The sequence below is a fragment of the Amphichorda felina genome (genome assembly GCF_050947745.1).
Source record: "Amphichorda felina strain 45539 chromosome Unknown scaffold_5, whole genome shotgun sequence".
Classification (NCBI taxonomy): Eukaryota; Fungi; Ascomycota; class Sordariomycetes; order Hypocreales; family Bionectriaceae; genus Amphichorda; species Amphichorda felina.
In genome coordinates this window covers 2,987,124-3,002,040 of record NW_028145045.1, presented here as the reverse complement: position 1 = coordinate 3,002,040, position 14,917 = coordinate 2,987,124, and the positions used below count along the sequence as shown (strand labels likewise).

The window sequence follows — 14,917 nt, the reverse complement described above, 5'->3', positions numbered from 1 at the left end:
ACTTGTTGCTAGTTCTGGTGTTAATAAATCAGCGCTGAGTTTTGTGCTCAGATATTGCACTGACTGCCCACTATTACGAGTATTAATATCATTAATAGCAGTCCCGAGACCAATGGTCTAGGGCATCGACATGCTCACTTGACTGGACACAAATGCGAATTAGAAGAAGGACGGAAAGAGGGAGGCCTTGAGGATATTGTCTGGGCAATAGCTAAGGACACCAGAAAGAAATGAACTCGCCGGCTATTAGATGTGCAGATTCGAAACTGGGGATATCCGACAGGCTCAATGAGCCTGGGGAGTTTGAGGAATAAGGGGCATGAGCGGCGGATGCTAGTGGGGCGACGGGCGTAGAGACTCGAGAGAGGGAAACTATTCTCCAGTATCATGCGCGCGTGTGCGTGAGTTGCGGAGAGCTGTGGAGAGACGACCAGGGACTTGACACGCGTCGGACCTGGGCAGCGAGATATGCCCAGGATCACGGCGATGCCGTCCCAAGGGGGCTGCATACGCGCAGTTGATCAACAGCTAAGGCACTCCAGACGCACGCAGGCGTATAGTACATAACACATGGTACCACCGTTCCCGGTGGTCATCATGTCACCAAGCTCAGAACTTACTGGCCCAGGGGTCTGCGAATCCACGATTGGGGATGACGACATGGGGTCCTTAAAGGACCAAGACTGATCACTAGCGCTGTCGTCTCGACCTCGTGGATGGATTGGTGCTTTCCGCAGCCCTGCTAGCTCTGGCAGTACTCTACCTGGCCCTATTGAACGAGATTAAAGGTCAGACTCTCCAGCACGGATGGTGTCGGCACGCTGTGCTCCGTAAATGCGGCATAGTTCTGCATATCTATCAACCAAAGGACGGACGTTGGCCATGAGTCGGTATCTCATACTGTATCACGACCCATGTGCCGAAGATGATTCGTTCTGCTCGAGGTGCGAAGAGTTCTGGCAGTGCCGATATCTCCTGTGCTGTGTGACCGCATCTGCATGCCTGGAGGTGCCCTTCGAATAGGAACCCGCCGACCAGCTGCTCTGGGTGGGGGAGTCGTTGTCACTGTGTTAACTTCCGAGTTGAGCCTGTGAGGCGATGGCTGGGGCGGAACCGATGGCTAGGGTGGTGTTAGCCCATGGGCCCATCCATAATAGTATGGCGATATCGGACAACCACCGAACAGTGCGTACGTACTGATAGTACATAATAATATAATCCGGAGTTCCGTATGCCCATCGGGACATCGTGGTCCGCACGCACATTTTTCTTGTTCTGGCGCCTGACAACTAGAATCGGAGACCGCCAAGAGTGTGACGCAGTAACTGGCGTACAGTATCCGTAATGGCGATGGGCTCATAGGTGCTTCAGCAAGGGATGGCTCCGGTTGAATGATGTGCACTGATGGAGGGGCGGGGCGGCGCCTTCATTCAATTTGGATTTTGGATCGGTGCAGGTGGGGGGACCCTTGCGCCTTCCATGCAAACCTCAGGCTCTAGCCAGAAGGGTGGAAGGGCAGGGGCAGACGACCACTGGCATCTGGGAAGGAAGCAGGCTCATCCATACCGATGGATCAAGTGATTTTTTCCTCACCTTGGAATCTCCACGTTGTTGGAAACTCCTCATCATCTGACATCAAAAAGGGCGACTTCATATTGTACAGCGCACAACACTTCCTGTGTTCTTTGGTTAGGTCGCCAGCCACTATCTGTACCACCACACCAGACGGGGCGATGTTACAAGTACTCGTAGTAGTCCCTTGGTACTCCGTACGCTTTGGCACATTCATCAAGATCCCTACTCCCAGTGGAAGGCTGGCTGGCAGCTTCTGGTTCCGCCTCTGCCCTGCAAGGCGGCACATCAGGCCGGCAGACACTAGATCACTAGAGTCGCACTAACATCTCCCTGCAGGGGTCGTTCGGGTGGAGTCTGGAGGATCGGGGCGGGCTGCCTGACCAAGTTCTACGAGGCCGCCTACTCGTACGAGGACAAGATGCACGGCTATGGTAATAGTAAAAAAGTACGATCAGGACATTATTGCAGCATGCAAAATTACAATGTGGCGGTACCCAATTTTCCCGGCTGGCTGGACCAGCATCCCGTCTCTCAGATGACAGGCTTGACATGCACACGGGCGTGCCAAAGATCCGCTTGTAGCGTGGCAAAATGCCGGGCACGCAAAACAAACACGGTCGAGAATCCCGAGATGCTTCTTCACACGGACGCTAGTACCAGGTATCCATGCTGCGGGATCGCCAGGTTACAGGCTTCCACAACAAGCTAAACCGAGTCTTCTGATCCTCCAGCTCGCGCCACGTCTTCCTGGCCCTGATCCGCCCTTGTGCTGCACGCTCCCACGTCTACATAGTAATACACAGCTGCCACGCTGCAGCAAATAGCATGGTTGGCCTGGTTTTAGGTGGCCGTGAACTCATGGATCCCCAGGCCAGCACCTATGTACCGCCAAGTGCAAAGTCATGGGCTCTGTTCCGTCTTCTCATTTAAGGTTACCAAGTACGTAAGATAAGCATCGTCAACACTTTCCCCAGTCGAACTAATACGAGACTACGGATACATATAGTACTACTAATATGTACCCAGCTATCGTTCTTGAACCGTTCGAAGCTCCAGTTTACGCTGCGCCTTGGCGTGAGACTCAAATCGATAGTCCGGAACTGGCAGGCGAATGGGGTTACTGGGACAGGAGCCCGTCGCTTTGGGAGCCGCGGTTGATCATCCGCCTGTCCTCGCATTGTCCCCGTGCGTCATTGTCGGCCGCCCGTAGCTGTCATCTTTTTACCCCATAATAGCCAATGATTCTACCATGAGGGCTTCATATGCCCCCTTTAGCTGGCTTTTGTCCTGTGGATATACGGGATTATGTTCACGGCTGCATATGCACCGAGCTCCTTAATCATACATATCACAGGATGCCAAGTTCATGCTCAAAATGCGGGCACTTTTGTTTCGATATTCATCAAACGGAACATCGTAGCCACATAGACTAATGACCTAATGACACTATGAGTACAAGTTCGCCCAAAACGCCTCATTCCTGTGCCAATGGCTTGGCAAGGCTGATCAACCCTGTGGCTTCAACAAATCTGCATCATTTCCCGTCGTCAGTTTCAACCACCGCGCTCCTTTGCAACGTCCTCCGCGGTGGCCCCGGGCCTATCCTCGGCGGACGGGTACTCTCCGGGGTTGTTGGCCTTGCCGCGGATACCAGTCTCGTACGACCTATCGTGATGGAACTCATGCTTGGGATCCTTGAGGCTGCCGCCTACACCCTCTAGACCTGAGCGCTCCTTCTTGCGCTTGCCGCCGTGTTCTTCCTGACTCGTCATGCCGGAGCCGGGGTGGCCAAGACCCGTGTGGACGTCTGCGGACGTGGCTCCCGGTAGCGTCTCGGAGGCGGCCGTCGTGACGGCGGCATCGGGGTTGTGGGCCTGGCCGGGGACTTCATTGACGGGCTGGGGCTGGAAGGTTTGGCTGGCTGGAGCTGTGCCGGGTGGGAAAGTCTCAGCATGGAACTCTGGTTTAGCATCGTTGCCAACCTTGACTCCGGGCTTGTGCTTTGGGGCGCGTGTTAGTCGCAGAGACAACCTAACGGTGGGAACAAACTTACGCCCTTGGTGGTGAGAGGCTCGGACGGAGGAACTCGGCTAGAGAAAGCGCCCTGGGAAGGGTTCATGGCATCGGGGTTCTTGGAGGCTGACATGATGATAATATGGTTTGTGTTGTGTTGGTGTAAGCGTGGTTGTTGATTTGAGGGTCAAGGTATGGTGAGAATTAATGCTAATCTAGAAGCAACAGTTTGCAATGACGAGGCAAGATGAGAATCACAGCACGCAAAGCTCGAGTCGGGAGCAAAAATATATATCCATCAGCCACCGGTACGCAGCCTTCCATTGATGTATGATGTCAATGGCAGTTGGAGATGGAGGCATTACATCACCGAGGGGCAAGCAACTGGGCGGATGCGCAAGCCAAATTTGGGCTCAATGGTGCGCGATCCTGTCAGAGACAACATCCAGATCACAGATGGCTGTTCTCAGCCGTGTCGGGAAGGGTGCGCTGGCGTGATCAAGGCACGGGTTGCGATTCTGGCGTGGAGATATGACAAAATGGTGGAGCTATTACGGAGGTTGTTGTCCGACTGGATCTCAGCGATCACAGTTGAGACGTGGCTTGCGGGGCAGGCGGTTCGTGGTTGGCCCTGTTTTGGTGCCTCCGATGAAGCTGATGAAATAATGCATCGATATCGGTAATATCGACGTATCTTGTCAGTTGAACCACATGAGTTGGTGAGGGAGAGGGAGGATTCGGAGCGCAATGCTAGACCTTATTGTTCTACTCAAGGTGCTAGCTAAGTCAAGGGGATTCCGATGGTTTGGTCACGGAGCCTTCCTACTGTCATGATGGAGAACCTTCTCCGGGTCGTGCCGTAAGTAAGTAGATATTCTTCCTAATTACCTATGTACCTCTTTGAAAAGCGACTGGATTACCATTCCATGCTCCTCGCCCATACGCCCCCAGTTTGTCTCGTCCAGGAATGCCTCGACATCGTCGCCCGCCCGCTCAATATACCAAACGCCAACCTGGGTCATCTTGGCGGCGTGCCCCTTGTCTTCGCAGAAATCATGGGCGTAGTTGATCACCTCCTGTCCGTGGAGGATAAAGGCAGAGCGCAGAAGCTGGGCACCAATGTCGTCCCCACGGCGACAAAACTCCATCACCGACCCCGACTGGTATGCGGCGCAGAGGCTCCCAATAAAGCACGATATGACTGATGCAACTGTTGCATCGCCTGATGTCTCGGCAGCAATGAGACCGCAGTGGATACTGGCAAAGAAGTGCGCCATGTCTCCATTCACCCCGCGCCCCCTGAGCTGGGAGAACTCCATGTCAATCACAATCGGATACGCCTCGCTGCTGCTCCCCTCGGGGATGAGGACTGATCCGCTGTGGAAGTCCCCGTGGGATAGAACTTTTGGGTATTCGTACTTGGGCCGAGCAAAGTCTTCTTCTATGCGGTTGTACAGCTGCGCGCCATTTGGTAGATGGGCTAGCTGCCCCTTGAGGGGCTCCACAGCCACAAGGAATATGACTTCGTGCGTCATGTCGTTCTTCAGAATCTCGGGAGGATTGAGGAGCTTGGTAGTGTGGAAGCCGGCAAGGATGGTGCCAATCGTGGCACCGATGGATGCGACCTCATTAATGGGGAGCGTAGTGGCGTTGTTCTCGAGGAACTCGAGACAGTTCTCGAGGGGTCCAAGGTCTGCGATCAGCAGGATAGAAGCCTCCAGGGATTGCTGTGTGAGATGGAGACTAGACTCGGTCCCATAGTCATGGCGGAGGAGGCATGGGAAGTGCTTCTGTCTCTCCTCCTTGCTCATGTACTTGGCAGGCCCGTAGTCAGCTTGCACCAGGTCCAGCATGGCAGCTTCAACGGCCTAGGCTTTGTCAGCTCGTTCTTCATCTTCCACCCCAATGAAGCTAATAACCTGGCGCCGGATGCTGAATGTAAACTCGGGCCCCTCCGACTGGACGTAGGGCCTGGCATGCTTGAGGATAAGGCTTGGGGGAGCGTCTACGGGCTCTTCAGTGTGGGAGGCACGAGTGGCGCGCATGGTGGTGTTGACCATCCCACCAGAGAGCATGGATAGAGTCCATTTTGTGCCGGGATACACTGAGGCGAGATAGGCCTGATAGTTTGCGTGGTCCGTGGTGGTCATGATGAAGGGCTTACAAACGAAGCGGGGGTTGACAGTGAAAGTGAGGCCGTGGTGATTGGGCCGTATAAGTCATTTTATGCATATGTACCTGGACTACCTATAGAGTGCCTTGTGGAAATTCTTTTAGAACCTGGGTCAATAGAGCACTGGCCCGTGAACACTAAGACGAGGAATACGGAGCACGCCCAGATTCATTGCGCCCGCTTGACTCATCACCAACGCTAATGCCTACCTTTCTTGCCGTTGCCGTCTTTATGAGGGAGAATGGCTACAAATGAGTGGGGCAGAAGTGAGGCTGAGTTTGTTGACCGCCTTTGAGACAAAAGACAATGGGGTGACTGGTAAGAAGGGGCCACAGAATAAGGTAGGGTTGAAAGGTCATCCTGCCTACTTAGATCAAATAGGACCTCTCCACACAAGTTGACAGGTAATAAATTCCCCAATGCGCTACGTCACCTAATAAGATTTCAACCTATCAAAAGGCCGCAGTCTTCTCGTTTTGTTAACTTTGCAGTCTTTGGGCAGTTCCAAACTCGTGGGAGCGATGTCGTCAATGGAAAAAGGGTCTCAAACTTCCCACGGCCGAAAACACCACGGCTGAGGGCTGAGTGCCAAAGGAATTTGATACTAGCTCTAAAGATACTCTCGTCATTTCTATTGCAGCCTCATTACGAGAATATAGTTTTCATTACATATCAGCACTCTGTAAAACTTTTAAGGAACAGCTGATACCAAGCCACCATCTCACATCAGTGGGCCGTGCTCCATGTTTTCCCAAGTTTATGTCGTCTCAGCTTCGGTTCACCTGGAAGTCTGTATTGTACCTGTTAAACATGGTGAAAGCGTTGAAAGTATTGCCACGAGTGATCTTAGCCTCACTTCGCACGACTGTTGCCCAACTGTCACAGGACGCCTAGGAAACAAGGTAAAATCCAAGCTCTATTCATATTGAGCATTATGGATATGTTTTAATCGGACTTCCCTGTCAAACTCTACCTTGCTATGATCGTCTGAATTTTCATCTGAAGTAGCACCAGTAGACATGTGACCCCCAGGGGAACAATGTTTGGGAGGCTCATTGAGACCTCTGGGACAGCAAGTGATATCAGTCCTTTCTTCTCCTCACCTTTTTGACCATTATTCACTCCAGGCCAGAGTGAAATTTCTTCATATAAATACCCTCCCAACCTTCCGAAGCTTTTATTCTTCTCACATCGCCCTTCCTACATCACTCCTCGCCCCCTCACGACGTCTTTCTTCCTGCATCAGTCTTTAACCTCGGGAGTACTCCAGAGATTGAAGAGTCTCTCGAGACACATCAGTTCTCATCAGTTCCCGTAAGTTGTCATGATTCTTTATCAATCACACTGCCCCATTACTATGACCTTCACTAGTGGTGGACCAACTTCTGGTGCCAGTCTTTCTTGCCCAACTGACATCTCGGATCTGAGAGGTAGGATCAGGGTTAAAGAAGGGCGTTAGAAGAGGTAACTCGAGCAATTTTACATCCTGTTGTTTTGTCTTTGATATAATAAGCCTTTTGCTAACGGGGTATGTGATTTCAAGGTCAGCGGACGGAAGACCACGGACATGTCCCATTACTCCTGGGGCAGTGACGGCGTCGGCGAGGGCGGCGAGGGCGGCGACAACTACGTGGTCCCAGACCACGACCGCCCCGAGAATCAACAACTTCACAAAGTTGATGATAGATTCTTGAAGCGGTACAGCATCCAGAGGCGTAAGGATGTTGGTAATTTCATCTTTGCGTGAGTAGCCTTCCTACATTCCTCTGACCTTGGAGTTTCGTTCTCCCCTTGTCCTTAGCTGCCCAATTCCCCGTCTTGAACCCGTATCAAGCGTCATTGGAAGGTCAAACAACGACATGGGTTCTTCACCCTCTTCCCTTCAATACATTTTCTTGTCGCGATGCTATGTGGTTCTCGACAGCTGCAATTTAAGCCTGTTCCAGACATCACAAACTGCAGTTCCTGATCTTTCATCTCACCTATTCTCTCGGCCTTCCCGAACCCTACCCGAGCTGTACAGAGATACTGCCTGTTTAATCCTACCCTCTGCTCCTTCCCTGCTCAAAGAAGTCTCAGACCTTCCAATCGCTTCTCAACCCCATCTCTTAACACTTCCATCTCTCAACATCCGACATCCGATTTCGATTCCTAGCCAGAGCACCTCACTTCAGGGACATGCAGCAACTGCCAAAATCTCGAACCGCACAGATGCAATGTCAGTTTCGGGAAGGCGGTCAGACACAAGGATGTAGCTACCCGCTCCCTGTCTCCTGGAGACGGGATTTGTGCTGGTGGTAGGCAGGCTGGGCCGCTCGGGCTGCCTGACGGGTGATGGCAGCTGCCCATCACCTGGCCCACCACTCGCCCTCTCAGAATTCTTTCACCTTCCTTGTCTCTGTTTTTATCCCCTCGTCTTCAACACTCATCTTGGCCTTCTCGTGTACTCTTCTTTACAACGCTCTCTCCGATCGTGGCTCCTGAGCCTTCATGTTCTTGGGATTTGTTTGTGTGTTTGTCTCTGATTCTGACCTCTCAACTACAGCAAGAATACTAGTCCTTGGACGGCGCTAATTAAACAAGACCGCCAAAACGAGGTAATTCCCCATAACTTTGGATTCTCTCGGTTATTAATGCTAACCCTTCGAATAGCTCACGCCTCTGAACATCATGTCAGCTCACGTGAGAAACGGCCAACTGTCGTGGACGCCCAATGGGCGACGTGAAACCCCACGCGACTGGCAGATAATGCCTGAGTTGCCAGACTCCAAGGAGCTTCTAGACAAAGACCCTCCACCTCTGCCCCTTAACAATGAGAAGCCGGCGTCGAAACACGAATATCTCGGGACGCAGTACCGGCTTTACCGGTGTGAGGGGACAGAGCTACTTCGTCGTGGCATAGCGAGTTATCGAAACAACTTCAAGTCGCTTGCCACTGACGCGTTTGTCTATACGCAGGTCTGTACTCAAGAACCCACAGTTTTAGCATCTTCACGAAACTTTAGCTGACCCGCCGTATCCTAGGTTCATGTCCAAGGCATGTTTTTCACCAAACTTGGCGCAGCGTTCCGGATCTCTTTCTCAACTGAGATGTCGGAAACCAAGGTAGTCTGGGAGGGATCAGACAGACTGACTCCGGGAACTCTGGTTGCGCTCTCCACCCCAGAGGACAAATTCCAGACCATTTGCCATGTTGCCGTCGTGGCTGCCCGCCCGCTTCTCGGAGGCCTCATTCCTGACAAAACCAAAGGCGAGGGCGAAAACACACCACCTCGGGTTGACGTGTTTTGGGCAAACCCCGACACCGCTGTGATTGATCCCTCAGAAGAGATGGTGATGATTGAGGCCCAAGGAGGGTACTTTGAAACTGTTCGACATGCGATGGTTGGGCTACAACATGCCGCTCTGCACGAGTAAGTCCTCAGACTTAAAACTAGATGTGATTTACTGAGATAACTGACTAACCAAAAGCTCAAAATTTGACAAGTACCTCATTAATGGCTCCCAAATTGACGATAACGCCGACTACGTCAAGGAACTTCGTCCAGAGGCACCACCAGCAGCGGCTACATTCGACCAGTCTCAGCTCAACGCCTTCAACCGAATGACCTCGAAAGAGTTGGCAATTGTCCAGGGCCCTCCTGGAACTGGCAAGACGTTCACATCGGTAGTGGCAGTGGAAAGTCTTATCAAAGCTTTTGGAAAGTACGATGAACCCCTCCCAATCATTGTCTCAGCCCAGACGAACCATGCCCTCGATCAGCTTCTGATAGAGTGCATAAAAAATGACGCGCGCGTGTTACGCCTCGGAGGGCGCACTCAAAACGAGGAGATTGAGAAGCGATCGATGTACAACCTGAGACAGGAATGGAGAGGCCCTCGTTCAGAGGCACAAGCAGATGGTAGCCGGAAGCGCGTCTTCCACCGTTTTAAAGAGCTTCTGCAGATTTGTTTTCCGACTAGGCTCATCTCAGCTGAAACCTTCCTAGCCGAGGGGGTTATCAGCGAAAAACAATTCGAGTCTCTGAATACCAGGGATTGGGATGACGTTGATGACACCCAGAGCGGCACATCTTCAGACGAGGGGCTGATTAACATCTGGCTCGGGGACAAGATCGAGCGAGATACGACCTACGTTTACATACCACCGGCGGGGCAGGCTGGTCCCGTTAGAGCAACACCTGTAGGAACCCCTGGTATGGAAGCAGAAGCGAGCGCCATACGCGAGGACCGTCGCCAATTTGACGATGACGAGAAGGACCGCCTCCATGGTCAATTCCTTCCAACCAAGTTTCACTGGACTGGGGTCGTGAAATCCAAGGGCAAAAGATGGGTTTCCAAGGCAGCTCAGCTACTCCGAGAACAGCATGATCTCTACCAGGTTGAACCTGAGTACCGAGGAATGGTCTACCGGTACCTGCGCTACCAATTGATGGCCAAAGCGACGAAAGATCTTCCCAGTCTGCTCCGAGAGTACCAGAAAACGTGCGACAACATCAAGATCAAACGCGGGGAGGACAACGTCAAAATGATCAAACACAAGAGGATTCAGGTGGTCGGCTGTACGACCACTGGCCTGACCAAATACCGTTGCCTGCTCGCCGCTTTGAAGCCGAAGGTCCTCATGATCGAGGAGGCAGCAGAGACTCGAGAGCCCAACATCACATCAGCCATCTTCCCAACACTGGACCAAATTATTCTTGTGGGAGATCACCAGCAGCTCGTCCCGCATGTTGACGTACGTGAGCTTGGTTTCGAACCTTACAAACTCAACGTGTCGCTATTTGAGCGCCTCGTCACCGGCACCGGGCTCCCATACTGCCAGCTTCAAGTCCAGCGGAGAATGATTCCAGCGATCCGCGAGGTGGTTCAGACATTTTATCCCAGCCTACGGGATCATGAAACTGTGGAAGACACGAAGAACCGCCCGCCTGTGCCTGGTATAGGTCACAACTTGTGGTGGTTTCAACACGACTGGCCAGATTCTCGAAACGAGAGGTTCTCTTTTGTCAACATGGAGGAAGCCAGCATGATTGTTGGCTTTGCTCAGTACCTGGCTCAGAACGGAATCGAGCCAAGTCAGATGACAATTCTCTCCTTCTATTCCGGCCAAGTTGAACTGATCACGAGCCTTCTCAGAAACAACAAGTGGTTTCTAATCTATCACCCCGGACAGGACTGGACTCGGGTTGTGCGGACCGTTGATGGATTCCAAGGCGAGCAGAACGACGTCGTTCTTCTATCGGTCGTTCGAAGCTCCCCCGACAAGCCCAACGCTGGGTTTGTAGAGAATGAGAATCGCGCAGTGGTAGCGCTGAGCCGTGCAAAGCGAGGCCTCTACGTCTTCGGAAATGACGACAACCTGCTTGACAGCTCGAATCGAAGCAGAGAAACCTGGGAGAAGGTCTGCAACGTCTTTCTTCGGTCAAGGGGCAAAACTCTACCTGTTGTTTGCAAGAACCATGGGAAGATCACCGAGATCCAAGGACCCGACGGCTGGCTTGGGGTGTCTGGAGGCGGTTGCCAGAACGTTTGCGAGAAAACTTGTCAGAATGGACACCCTTGCGGCATCCCGTGCCATCCCACTCCGCAATCCCAAATTTGTTGTCAGCGGCCATGCCAGAAGATCCTAACATGTGGCCATGGTTGTACATCGTGCTGCGGCGAGGCTTGCAAGTGCCCTCACCGATGCGATGAGCCCAAACTCAAGAGTCCCATCAGCCACAACCTGTCTATCAACCCAAAGACAAGTGCCAGAAACACGGCATCGGGCAGCAAGCCAAGAGCGCTCTGGCCCAAAAACGCAGTGCGACAAAGGCCATTCCCAGCTCACGTTTCTTCAGAGGAATTGATGAGTTTGCTCCAGGATCAACCCGTTGAGGCCAAGACCAATGCTCGCCGCGCAGGACAGGATCCAAAGCCCAGTCAGACCGGGCAACCAGCACAGGCGCCAGGCGCTATGGTGATCAGAGAAACGTTTAAGCGAGCTGTCATGACATCGCAGGGGCGTATTGTTGACTATGTGAGCTACCACACTCACGAAAGTCGGGCTGATGCCGATACGGACGGGGACCTCATAGATCTGCGGGATGAAGTGTTGATCAGATCAGGCCCAGGTGGCGAGGCCTCTAGCTCCAGCAAGCCCCTGGAGAAGAAAATCGCGTCGTCGGAGTTGCTGATCGACTTTGACGAGTAGCAGAGCGATTCAGTTGATGGTGCGTACTCTGGTAATGGAACGAGGATTGTTGGGAGGGTGACTGGATTTTGCTTTGCTTTGGAGCTTGGATCGGGTGGCAGGCATGAGAAGTGATTGAGTGGTTTGAGATAGGTACCATCTGCAATTAATGATGACATAAGCCACAGAATGCAGTGAATACCTTATGTTGAGGTGAATTTTGATAGTACCTAATTAAGTACTATTAGTACTACGTAGTGGTATTGGTTTCCAGGACGAGGTTGGGCAACTTTCTACATGCAGTAACCTGGCCAGTACGTGACAGGAGCTTAAAATGCCCCACGACACGCCCAAAGTGGATTTGACTTCACCTTGTTCACGTCGGAACCTCCACCTCAGACCTTGCCAATCGATACTGCACAAGCTTGTTCCACATACAGGTTGTCGAAACTGCATCGCGTCGATTCTACTCGTCTAATTTTGTGCGGCAGCGGGCCGTGGTCTAGTGGTGGGTTCGCAACAGCGCGCGCAGCTGTCAACAAAGGCCGAGGGTGTCGAGCAATGGATGCAGGGCCATCGTAGCCCCCAGACGACGAACAAGGCCGTGCTGATTCACTGGCACCTGCCTCTGCGGCGCGATGGACGAGGAGGACCGCTACTCGGGTAGCTCGGGCGATTCCGATCGCGACAACGAGAACGAGAATGAGAACGACAACGACAATGATGCGGACGAGGTGATGGGAGATGCCGATGAGGGCGACAACGAGGGAGATGGCGAGGAGGACAACAACGATGAGGAAGAGGACGAGGACGCGGGAAATGACGACAACGACGACAATGAGAACGACAATGACAATGACAATGAAAACGAGCGCGACCCCGATACCCAGATCACAGATGGCGCACAGGCGCCCACGCAAGAGCCCAGCGGCGAGACCCAGAACGAGGGCGGGGGCGGCAGCGACAAGGCAGACAACCTCACCGACCGGCAACGAGAGAAGCAGAAGGCGTCGACACCTAATCCTGCCGCTGTCCCCGGTCGTCGCCGGCCGACGGTGCGCCCCGAGGCCTTGACGGCGCGACTGTACGATATCGTCCCGACGATGGCGGCACCGCAGGCCACAAGCATCAATGCCATGGCTATCACGCCTGATCTGCGCTACTGGTTTACGGGAGGCTCCGACGGCTACATCCGCAAATACGACGGCCCAGGGACCATCAACGGCAAGCTGCCCTTGACCGTGGCGCAGAGGCATCCCTTTGTGGACAGCGTCACCAAGGCTGGCATCCTCATGTCGTACTGGGAGAACGAAGAGCCTGTTCCACCCGGGAGGGGCGACCAGGAACATGTCCTTTCGCCCGTCTACTCTCTGGCCGTGCATTCCGAGGCCCTCTGGCTCCTGTCTGGGTTGGAATCTGGCGGCATTAACCTGCAGAGCGTGCGGCACGACGAGGGCAAGAAGATCATCTGCTTGCAGAAGCACAGCAACGCTGTGAGCGTGCTGACGCTAGCGCAGGACGAGAAGAGCGTTCTCAGCGGCAGCTGGGACAAGAACATCTTTGACTGGGACCTCAACACGGGACAGGTCAAGAGGAGCTTTGACGGGAGCGGTGGGCAGATTGCCGCCATCGAGCTGCGCCCTGCTGCGGGAGGGCAGATTCCCCTGGTGGCGGACGAGCCACTGCCGTCCATGACCACCATTTCTACGAACAACAGCGCACGGCCGGCAACGAATGGGGAGGGGCTCACCAATGGCAACCTGTTCACGGCGAGTGACTCGGGAACACTGGGGCGGGCTCCGTCGTTCGGCGGCGACAATGAAGGCCAGGCGAGCTCTGCACATGAGAGCCTGTTTGGGGGCAGCGACGCAGGCAGCCTGTTTGGCGAAACGACGGGTGGGCAGCAGTTTGGGCAGGACGAGGACGAGTACAATGCATCCATGAGCATGATGCCGGGGCATGAACACGAGGGGGGCATGGACCATTCGGCGGACATGGCCATGGCAGGCATGATGGACGTGGGAAAGGAGCCAGACAAGGAAACGGGTCCTCCCCCTATCCAGCCTCCGGCACCCGGTGGTGATGCCATGGATGTGGATTCCCAGCCGCCACAGAACACGGAGAACAACCAACAAACCCCTCCTCCCCCCAGCACCACCCAGCCGGAACCACTACAATTATCGGAGGAGCAGCTGCGCGCGGCACAGGATATCAAGCGCGAGGATGGCGACGGCCAAGACCCCAAGGGCGGAGACGAGCCTCCTCCCAGGTCGCCCACTTACGTCACGTCGCCGAGCGGCCCATCGCAGAGCGACCCGTCGCAGATGTCGCCGCACAACTTCCTCTCGGCGGCCATCGACGGGACAATCCGGCTGTGGGACCGGCGCGTGCAGAACCCCGTGGCGCGCATCGGCAACCGCCCGGGCGTGCCGCCCTGGTGCATGAGCGCCTGCTGGAGCCCGGACGGCAACATGGTCTACGCGGGGCGGCGCAACGGCACCGTCGAGGAGTTTGACGTGCGCAAGGCCAAGCGCGCGTGGGAGCCCCAGAGGGTCCTCAAGTTCCCGGCCGGGAGTGGTGCGGTGAGCGCCGTGAAGCCCATGCCCAACGGGAGGCATCTAGTGTGGTAGGTTTCCCTGATATATCGCCCATCCATATACAAACACATATGGGGGATGGGGCAGAGGTGCTAACCCAGCTTACAGTGCCTCACATGACATTCTCCGGCTGTACGACCTTAGGGATACCAAGGCCTTCAAGCACTCGACGGTCCCTTTCCTCATCATCCCCGGGCCCCCTCGCGCGGGCGTCATCTCGGGACTGTACATTGACCCGACGAGCAGGTACATGCTGAGCGCAGCGGGCACGCGAGGATGGGAGGGGACGAGCACGGAGGTGCTGATTGGATACGAGATTGCTGTCGTTGGCGACTGAAGAGGGAAAAGGATACGGCTAGATACACTACGTAGGGGGGGTTATCT

The 14,917-nt window shown here is 54.1% G+C and overlaps 4 protein-coding genes across 4 annotated transcripts; 2 read left to right on the top strand and 2 right to left on the bottom strand.

Annotated features, from left to right (window-relative positions):
• Positions 1–3,128: 3,128 nt before the first annotated feature.
• On the bottom strand, positions 3,129–3,721 carry ACO1O0_005779 (uncharacterized protein; the record flags this gene model as incomplete). Its single annotated transcript, XM_083195186.1, has 2 exons — positions 3,129–3,575; positions 3,629–3,721. 2 exons carry the CDS (start codon positions 3,719–3,721, stop codon positions 3,129–3,131), a joined length of 540 nt encoding a protein of 179 aa, XP_083050099.1.
• A 751-nt stretch (positions 3,722–4,472) lies between these two features.
• Positions 4,473–5,738, bottom strand: ACO1O0_005778 (uncharacterized protein; the record flags this gene model as incomplete). The annotated part of the gene is made up of 2 exons (XM_083195185.1): positions 4,473–5,456; positions 5,508–5,738. The coding sequence occupies 2 exons, from the start codon at positions 5,736–5,738 to the stop codon at positions 4,473–4,475; spliced, it is 1,215 nt and encodes a 404-aa protein (XP_083050098.1).
• A 2,771-nt stretch (positions 5,739–8,509) lies between these two features.
• Positions 8,510–11,957, top strand: ACO1O0_005777 (P-loop containing nucleoside triphosphate hydrolase protein; the record flags this gene model as incomplete). Its single annotated transcript, XM_083195184.1, has 4 exons — positions 8,510–8,719; positions 8,786–9,174; positions 9,233–11,291; positions 11,430–11,957. The coding sequence occupies 4 exons, from the start codon at positions 8,510–8,512 to the stop codon at positions 11,955–11,957; spliced, it is 3,186 nt and encodes a 1,061-aa protein (XP_083050097.1).
• Positions 11,958–12,574: 617 nt separating this feature from the next.
• SPT8 (WD40-repeat-containing domain protein) lies at positions 12,575–14,870 on the top strand (the record flags this gene model as incomplete). Its single annotated transcript, XM_083195183.1, has 2 exons — positions 12,575–14,562; positions 14,642–14,870. The coding sequence occupies 2 exons, from the start codon at positions 12,575–12,577 to the stop codon at positions 14,868–14,870; spliced, it is 2,217 nt and encodes a 738-aa protein (XP_083050096.1).
• Between the last annotated feature and the right edge of the window lie 47 nt (positions 14,871–14,917).